Source organism: Drosophila sulfurigaster, chromosome 2R (genome assembly GCF_023558435.1).
Source record: "Drosophila sulfurigaster albostrigata strain 15112-1811.04 chromosome 2R, ASM2355843v2, whole genome shotgun sequence".
Classification (NCBI taxonomy): Eukaryota; Metazoa; Arthropoda; class Insecta; order Diptera; family Drosophilidae; genus Drosophila; species Drosophila sulfurigaster.
The window spans coordinates 11,202,979-11,212,087 of record NC_084882.1 but is presented as its reverse complement, the minus strand read 5'-3'; the positions used below and the strand labels follow the sequence as shown (position 1 = coordinate 11,212,087).

Below are 9,109 nucleotides of genomic sequence, written 5' to 3'. Positions count from 1 at the left end.
ATTAGTGCGGAATTTTACTGAATGGGCCACACTAAAAAACCAGTGCTGTAAAATATTCAGTAACAGCTGATGCTGATTGTTTTATACACTGCACTGTTGTAGGTTAGGTACGTTGTATAATGACAATTTCGTGAATATATCTAAGCTTGCTTAGTAAAAACAAAATTAAAATTCGAATTTTGACTGTACATTAGTGAAACGTTCAACGTCATGGCAAAGTATATCGCACAAATTATTGTGCTCGGTGGACAAGCCATCGGACGAGCGTTTGCCAAGGCCCTAAAGCAAGAGATTGCCGCTTCACAGGAGGCCGCCAAACGAGCCGGTGGAGGTAGACAAGGAGACAAGAGTGCAGAGTCTAACTTACGCACGGGTAAGTTTAATATCCTATCTAAACATGGACATCTAAATCCACAATGTTATTTTTACAGGTATGACGCTGGAGGAGGCCAAACAAATACTAAACGTGGAAGACCTGAAAAGTGCAGACTGCATTACGAAGAACTACGAACATTTGTTTAACGTTAACGAACGCAGTAAAGGAGGCTCATTTTACATACAATCTAAAGTCTTCAGAGCCAAGGAACGTCTGGATCAAGAACTTAATGCGCAACAACAAAATCAAAAGCCAAAGGCTGAAGAACAACAGGCGGCAGAGGAAGCGCCTCAGAGCAGGGCAAGGCAACGGCGTTGAGCGATTTTTTTGTGCTTTCTACCTCTAAACGAAGCTAGTTGTAGTTCGTAATTGATTAAAATAGTTATTAAGTAGAAGAAAAGACGGCGTTTCATGTTTTCCATTCTGTAAATAGATTTTGTTTAATAAACAAAAGTACTGCTTATTGGAATCGCGTGTTTGCAAATGAACAGAATGTTATTAACAGTGCTGTTATTGTAGTCGCTGCGTCGTAGGTGTGACCGCGGCTCAATCCTTAACAAATTTACCTTTAGTCTGAGATAAATGTACTAGTTTCAAAATATATATCAATTTTGGAAAATTATGTTCTATTAGGCCTCAATATATGTAGATATAAGAAAAAATACCGAAAAGAATATATTATGGTCACATCTAAAATCAGCTGTTTGTGGGCAGCACTGGAAAATAAACTAGAAGAAAGACAAGGCTAAAGAAAAGTTCAAGCTACGCAGCTGTATTGTTATTGTTGTTGTTAAATATACATTTGATTTGTGTACTATCAGACGTGTCAATTGTTTGTTTAATTTGTGGCTATTGAGCCACCACTAACGACGCAAAACAGCTGGCACATGCGCGACATAGAGAAATTCCAGCACAAAGGAAACGCTGAAAACAACCACCAACTTTCCATAGAGTAGGTGGCAGGCAAGTCGGTGTCTCAGCATTTCGCTTGGAACTCTTCTGGTGAGAGACAGAGAAAGAGAGAATAAACTAAGCAACCACCAAACGAACGGTATTTGAGCAAAGAAAATTCCGCTGCTCAATCAGTTTTCAGAGGACCTTCGACACAGGCAGCCGAAAATTCAAGTTTTGCTCGTTTTAACTAGCAGACAAGACAACAAAAAAATATAAAAAAAACTCTTAACTCAAGTGGTAATTTACAACGTTACGTTATATCTCTAGTATAAAAGGAGTCGTAGTTGTAGACGGAAAGCTGCAAGACACCAACTAATAAAAAAAGAAGCAAGCGTGGCATAATATCGATTATCGCGACCTTTTCACAGTGCGAATTATTTTGACAATTGCCCTCTAAGTGTTGTACATTTTCAAACAATTTCAATTACAATTGATTTGCCTATATAGTAGTATATTGATTTTCTTTGCCATTCGCATTAGCCAGTAAAAAAATCTGTATTGTTTTTCCCCATATTCAATTCACAGCGTGCAAACATAAATTTAACGTAAAATAGCAAAAACGCAGCAATTTACATAACTTACTCGTCGTCGAAAGTGAAACTACATTTGCAGTGCAAAAGAAAAACCTATTACAAAATTCCTGCCAAGTGTAATAAAAGTTGGCGATAGAGGGAGACACAGTAGCGCAGAGAGCAGCAGCAGAAGCAGCAGCAGAAGCAGCAGCGACGTTTGCAGAAGAACACGATTAACAGAGAGAACGTGAGAGAGTCGCACACACTCATTCAAAAGGAAGAAAGAGAGCAACAACGCGTGTGAGAGAGCGAGAGATTAAAAGCATCTAGCAAGCGCCTCCTTTACAAAACGTGCGCACGTTTCCTTTTGTGGAGCTTTCGTCGCATCGTCGTCGACATCGAGACATCGTCTTCGTTCGTTTTGTGTATTCTCGACAACGCAAAGCTAATCCTTTCAAGCACTACACACACACACAGTCGAATTAAACACACACAGAGACGCGCGCGCACGCACACACACAGATAAAAGACAAACATGTTTTCGGGTCTAACAAATCAATTCACCTCGCTGGTGGGCGCAGTCAAGGGCGGCGCTGGCGATGAGGACGTTCCAGTACCCACAGGCGGTGATGCCGCAGCTGCAACCACATCTTCGACTGCTGCCGAGCCAGTAGCCACATCAGCGGAACAGGATGCTGCTGCAGCCGCTGCCGGTGGCGAAGGCATCGAAGGCGAGGAGGGTGCCAAAAGGTAAGTCTCCACTTTGTCATTATCACAATTTACTCGCTCTTTGTTGTCTTTCAAGACAGATAAGCATTATGTTTTTGTTTTCATTTGTTTTTTTGTTATACCAGTTACCAGTTGCCGTTCAAGGCCAACTCCCCTTATCTTGCTTTAAAGTTCCATAACCCATTTGGCATTTGAAATCACAATTCGCTTTGTTCTGTTCTGTCTCCGGCTTGGAACCCATTTGGCGTGCTCCAGTATTAAGTGGCGTGCCAATTTGACCTTGCAATTTGTACCTTTTAGCATTTCGCCAACCCTTCTTAGACCATTTGCCCTGCTTTTAGCCATGAATGCAATTCACGTTCCGTTCCGTTTCGTTTCGTTTCGTGACTGAACATAATTGCTTTAACTGCAGGCGAATAGGTGATAAATTTGTAATATAACTTATAGGCGCCAGTAAGTAGATTTACTTGCTTCTATACTGAATTTGATTGATTACCTAGAATGGCCTTTAAGCATTTATAAATTGCATTATTCATATGGCGATTAAATTGTTTTACTGACTGGTTCACATGACATGAAGTTCACACTCAAACTAAATATCAGAGAGATGTTTCTTATAATCTATGTAGCTCTAGTTCACACATGGATTTTATTACACTACTGAAATTTTTCAAATTCCTTGATAAATATAAATAGATTTCTGCTTTCTTTCTGGTTTTAAGAGAGTTTTAAGAATTCATGTTTTTTAAGTATATGATAGCTGAAATTTCTGCATTTTTGGATTTACTTAAATTTCTTTGTAAAAAGTAAATTCTATTAAAAATGAAAGTTGAGTTTGTTCACAAATTTATTCCAAACATGCCAGGAATATCTTAAGAACAAAAAGGTTTTTTTTTTCTGTTTGGAATACGGAATATTTAATATAAATCTCAAACAAGATTCCTTGGATTCTTTAACGAAAAGCTGCCTAGTTGCACACATGTTTCTAATGCTGCTGCTTGATCTCTGTGCACATTGTGTGTACTGTAATTATTTTATTTTGGCTTAAAGCAAATGACAACATAAGTCCAACTGATGGGCTGTTAATGCTACAAGTTGGTGCCTAATCCTTGAGACAAGCGAAAGCCAAGCCAAGTCAGCGTTGCTCACCCCATCAAATACCATTTTTCACTTAATTTGGCACATTAATATTTAATTGTGTGTGTGTGCGTGTAAATGTATGTGTGTGTGTGTGTAGGAAGCCAATTCTGAGCACGTTTCGCGAGCATCCTTTGCCAGCTGCCAACAGCTGCTGGCAGACTTTGAAGATGCCTGCTCGACCAGCTCTATATGGTCTACACCTGATACAGAGCCCCTACTTCACCCTCCCCACCTCTCTTTCCCACTAACCTTATATCAGCTCCTACCCTCCCCCATGAATTGGCTTTCACTATCAACTGACATTGACAAGTTGGACGAGTGTGTCGCGAGCATCGTATCCTTTTTCCGCTTTTGTTTCGCTTCACACAAATTGCACGTGTACGTGGCTATGCATAACCACAAAATGTTGAGTCATGCTCCCCACCAACCCACCCACCTCATCACCACATGCGCCGTTTCCATTCAGTTTTTTGGCCACTTTTGTAGGACCACACAAAAAAAAAAAAACTCTGTCACCAATGTCAGAGGCATTTGCTCCACGCTGAGCAGAAAACCAGCAGCAACAGCAGGACAAGATTCTGGTGGTTGCTTTCCAGTTTCCAGTTGACTTTTGCTCGTTTTGCGGATCGATACCAAAGAGCCAGACCACACACAGAGCGAGAGCGAGAGAGCAACACACTGAGAGAGAGAGAGAGAGTGGGCAACATATTCGCGTGTTTTCTCTCTCTCGCTTTTTCGGTTGTTTCTGCAAAACACAACGAAATGTGCACATGTGATGTCCTCACACCAGGACAGCAAAAGGACGCTATCGTCGCCTTCGCCTCGTATCGTCTCGCCTCGCCTCGCCTCGAAGAGTTTTCTTCTTGTTGCTTGGCGTTCTTTTGCCAGCCTATTTAATAATTGTGCATTCAGTAAACGTGGCCTGGGATATTAGAGAGAATCTGACGCCCTCCTTAACAGTAACAGCAATCAACGTTAAATCTCTATAATTTTCGTTGAATTAATTTATTTAATTTTGGCTGTCATGCATAAATGCTGCTCATTATACTGACAAATGGGGGGCATTGCAACCCACGGAATCCTACGAATTACACTTAAACTCCATCTAATTTTAGGCATACATTTAAATAATATTTTTGTGCTCCACTCATAAAAAGTAAATCATGGAGAATGTTGAAGAATACTACAGATTATAATTGGTAAAAGTTCTCAAAACATATTTACCAAAATTTAGACCACTCAAAGTTACAATTTGACCTCAATAAGAGATACACAACTGAGAAAATTGTAAATATTTTTCGGTTACAAAAATAATTTATTTTATTTATTACAATTTTTATTGAAAAATAGAAGATATTATTATGATAATAGCATAAGACATTTTTGCAAGTACATTTTTTTTAAATTACACAAAAAATAGTACAGATTATTTAAAAAAAATCAATGTAACAACATTAATATAGGAATCTTTGAAGGAAAAATGATTTACAATAATCCTACGTTTTTTTTATTTATTGACACTTTTATTTTTTCATAAAATTCTTTCTGTTATGACCTTCGCATTTTACTACACAGAAATAACATAATATCAAATAGAGCAGAACCAGAAAAAGTTTTAAATCAAATTGGACATTTGTCGTCGTATACTTAAGAGTTTTCACCATAATTGTGTGCAAGTAACTGTCGTAAAAACGTCTTTGCGAATTTGGAGCGAAACGCAGCGAGAGTTGAGTGCGGAATATTGGCATGTTGGCCTCAATTCTCGATTCGTCCTGCGGAGCCTTCACCTGTATATGCGAGGACGTCAGGGCCAACGTTGTTGGCTTTGCCATTTGCGCGCTTTCAAGGACATTTACACTATTTGCAATTGCTCTCTTTAACTATGTGTGAGCTCTCTGTCTGTGTGTGTGTGTGTGTGACTCTGCGCCCTTGCATTTTGTTGTTGGCTGCGTAATTCTAAAATTATGCTAAAAGAAAAAGCAAAAACAAACAGAAATGAAAACAAAACGTACACTCAAATTGCTCGGCAAATAAACAGGACGAATAAATGAATGCTTTCAGCGCTGCTAAGAATTTCAAATTCTCTTTGTGCACAAATAAAAAATAAAACAAAAATAAGAAGAAAACTTGTTATTTATAACATTTGTTATGCATGTGTGGAAATTGTAGAAAAGTTTTGATTATATCTAACAGTGAAATTACCCATTTTTATTACTGTTGTTGTTGTTGTTGGGTCATTTCAAAGTGAAACTCACACAAATATTTGCATTTCAATCGATTTAAAATTGAGTCAGATTGCTTGCCAATATCCAATTTCCAATCAGATGCGTGTTTGCGAAATGCGTGGGAATAGCACACGTTGAATGGCAATTTCATTGTGCAAACAACAAAGAAACCCAAAGAAATTCATATTCTATATATGAATTGCCATCTCTTTATTTAATATCCAAAGCGCATTCAAATAAACGAATTTAGTGGAAACCATATTAGTATCTTTTTGTAGAGAAGTACAAAAAATATTCATTTGTAATATAATGTTTCACTTTTCAACTATTGATTATGCATTTTTGCATCATTGACAACTGCGAAATGATGGCTTCAAATTTAATTAGTTTTAAAACTTACTGCCGTATTCAATATATCAAAATCTAATTCATAATTGAAGCAAAACAATATACTAAATGTGTAAGACAATTCAAAAAAATTAGGAAAGCTATAGTCAACTGTGATATGCCCGCTAACTATTTATAATAAAAGCAATGCATTGACGTTATATATTTGGTATATGGATATACTGTTACATTTAAAATATACCAAAATGTACCATATTGTCAACGAAAGCATCTAATACCCAACTGCAGCATCCGTTTTTGACATACAAAATGATTTCTTAAATTTCTTATGTATAAAAACCCGAAATAAACCTAATTTTCTTTTTAAAAAATATTTCCTTGGTTACTGCATTCAGTATATTTTGCGTATCATTATTGACAATGGATTTCTAATTAATATAACCAAATTTAGAAACACTTGGCGACCAATCTCATATACAAAATCACATGTCAACTTATGTGTAAACTTTGCAATAAAGTGAGACAACTAATTGCTACTCTGTAGAACGCATGCCCAATGTCCATATTAAAACGCAATTAAGCTGCGGCAAATCGTGCTAATTAGTTGGACAGAGGCATGCAAAAGTGTATCTGTTGGCAACGGACAGTCCGCATTTAAATCCGTCAAGGACTTCAAGGTTTTCACGAACTTTTCGTAGCCTACATTTGGGCGCAGTTCTTTATGTAAGCTTGTCTTTGCTTAGACAGCTACCTGCGGCAACTGTGTATACGCCAACACACGGGGCACAACACACAATCAAATCAAAGCAATGGCCTCAAAATAAATATATAAATAAATAAATAGAGCAAAGGCAAGGCTGAGGGAATTTATTGTCGCGTCGGCGGGAGGCCCCAAAAGAAAAGACAGTTGGCTTGCAAATAAAAATAAAATGCTGTGCTGAATTGAAACGTTGCCAAATCAAACGCAAAGACCACCAACAACTTGAGGCTATTTAAATTTAAGGACGATATTAAAATTTTATGCCATGCAGAGCAGCAGAACATTGGACACTCGGACAGCCATTGGACACCATGTCCGTCGCTATCGGTCCGTCGGTAGCGTGGGTGCTAACGACAAGTCGACTGCGGATCCGGCATTTGGCATTTCTGGCAAATTAACGCGGTGACAACGACCACCTACAATTCAGTCCGGCAATGCGGGCAACCAATTTCCATTTCATTTCTTTTTGCTTTTTTGGTTTACGTCAAGTGGAGTCCAACGAAAAACGAAAAAAAAAATGTTGGCACAATTTCGTTTTTATTTCATTTCGGTGCCGACTCCGCCTTCGCTTAATTGCCAATGCAGCATAAGCCTGAACCAAAAGTGTGCAATATAAATAATAAATGCGAATTCGTTCAACATTTCATTTCTGCTTTTGTTTTTGTTTCTGTTTCGACTTCGGCTGCTTCATTTAATTCAATTAAAACTGGCTTCGTTTGCTTCCTATTAACTTATGTATTTAAGACGAACTTTTTTTTTGGCATCAAATAAAATGTTGCTCGGACTTTTCGTAATTCGCTTTGTGTATTGGTGCCATAATTATCAATTCATAAAAGAGAAATGAGTGTAGGACACTGAAAGGTCAGACATTTCGCATTGACCCTTGAACGAACAAGTTCGATTTCCGTTGGGATTCGAGAATGAAATAACTAATGAAAGGTCGTGCCTCTATTTCGCATACTGGAATGAGTTTAAACATATGCTCGCATTTATTATTTAAATTTATAGACGTCGCTCTTCGTCCTATTTGAATACTGAATTTCTAGTGCAAATATTTAAACATATATATATAAACCCAATATTAACAACTTTTCAGGGAGTAATCAATTAAAACAGTATCGGATTAAAATGGAAGATGAGTTAGATCTTCGTTAAAATGACATCAGTGAATTACAATTTAAGGTCTTATTATATATATATCTTCATTAAAATTCTACCAAAAGTTAACTAGAATTTTAAATACTTACAGTTAAATGTAATTATTTAATTATACTTAATTGCTGCGTCCCCATTAGAGTTCGGGGCCTTCAAAATAAAATATTCTTCTCGTGCAGTATTTAAAATATGCCATCAATCGATATCAATACTGTAACCATAAATTCCTTTCCTCATTTATGCAGTTTCAGCAACATTTCAATGAACCATATGGCAGTTAATCAGAGGGAGGCAAGCCACAAAACGAACGTTCAATCAATCGGACTTTTTTCAATTCAATTTTATAAACACAATGTTGCGCATGCTTTTGACCTAGCCGTTAGCCTACTTTTGATTGGAGAGCAATTTTACAGCACTAGCAAGTCAATTATGCCGCAACAAGAAACAGCTTTTGGCAGCTGCCGTTTATAGGCAATTCTACACTTTTGGCAATACCCAGATTAGGTTTGCATAACATATAGCTGAGCTTTCAGAGCATCGTCTTATATAGTGGGATAAAAGAAATTAGGCGGAGGCCAGCATATGGACGAGGTTGGTGAAAACATATGCTAACATATCCCGTGTTGCGAAATAAAGATAAATGAATTGAGCGGCAGCGAGCATAAAGGGCAAAGTGCACGGAAGTAGTGAAGAGTACAGGAAACAGGAAAAACAGGCAAAAGTTACGCTTTTCATAAAGTTGGCCAGCCCCTGGAACAGACTAAAGCGTATCAAGACATAAATATTAACGCACGGCGGAAGTGACAGCCAAAGTAATGCCAACAAATGATGTGAAAGTACAGAAAAAAAGTACAGAAGAGGAGAACGAGTGGGCGATAAAGTCTATGTGTGCGTGTGTGTGTGTGTGTGG

The 9,109-nt window shown here is 37.8% G+C and overlaps 2 protein-coding genes across 16 annotated transcripts in view; both read left to right on the top strand.

Moving 5' to 3' along the window:
• Positions 1–10: 10 nt before the first annotated feature.
• Positions 11–845, top strand: LOC133836969 (mitochondrial import inner membrane translocase subunit Tim16). Its single transcript, XM_062267603.1, has 3 exons — positions 11–107; positions 195–373; positions 432–845. Exons 2-3 carry the CDS (start codon positions 211–213, stop codon positions 692–694), a joined length of 426 nt encoding a protein of 141 aa, XP_062123587.1. The 5' UTR covers positions 11–107; positions 195–210; the 3' UTR covers positions 695–845.
• A 260-nt stretch (positions 846–1,105) lies between these two features.
• LOC133835590 (synapse-associated protein of 47 kDa) overlaps positions 1,106–9,109 on the top strand; it is a 36,335-nt gene continuing 28,331 nt past the window's right edge. For 7 of the 15 annotated variants that reach the window (XM_062265592.1, XM_062265591.1, XM_062265597.1 and 4 more), the window contains exons 1-2: positions 1,107–1,378; positions 1,856–2,592. In XM_062265592.1, the coding sequence (XP_062121576.1) occupies positions 2,378–2,592 (215 nt within the window). In that variant the 5' untranslated portion in view covers positions 1,107–1,378; positions 1,856–2,377. Of the gene's footprint in view, positions 1,379–1,416; positions 1,568–1,855; positions 2,593–9,109 lie in introns of those variants that run through there. The other 8 variants (XR_009893611.1, XR_009893610.1, XM_062265590.1 and 5 more) reach the window with 3 other exon arrangements.

What these genes read in the sequence shown, in the direction of transcription:
- LOC133836969 (XM_062267603.1), top strand. Translation starts at nt 211, where the DNA reads ATGGCAAAGTATATCGCACAAATTATTGTGCTCGGTGGACAAGCCATC. An exon ending in AGAGTCTAACTTACGCACGG is followed by an intron (nt 374 to 431) that starts GTAAGTTTAATA and finishes TTATTTTTACAG; the next exon opens with GTATGACGCTGGAGGAGGCC.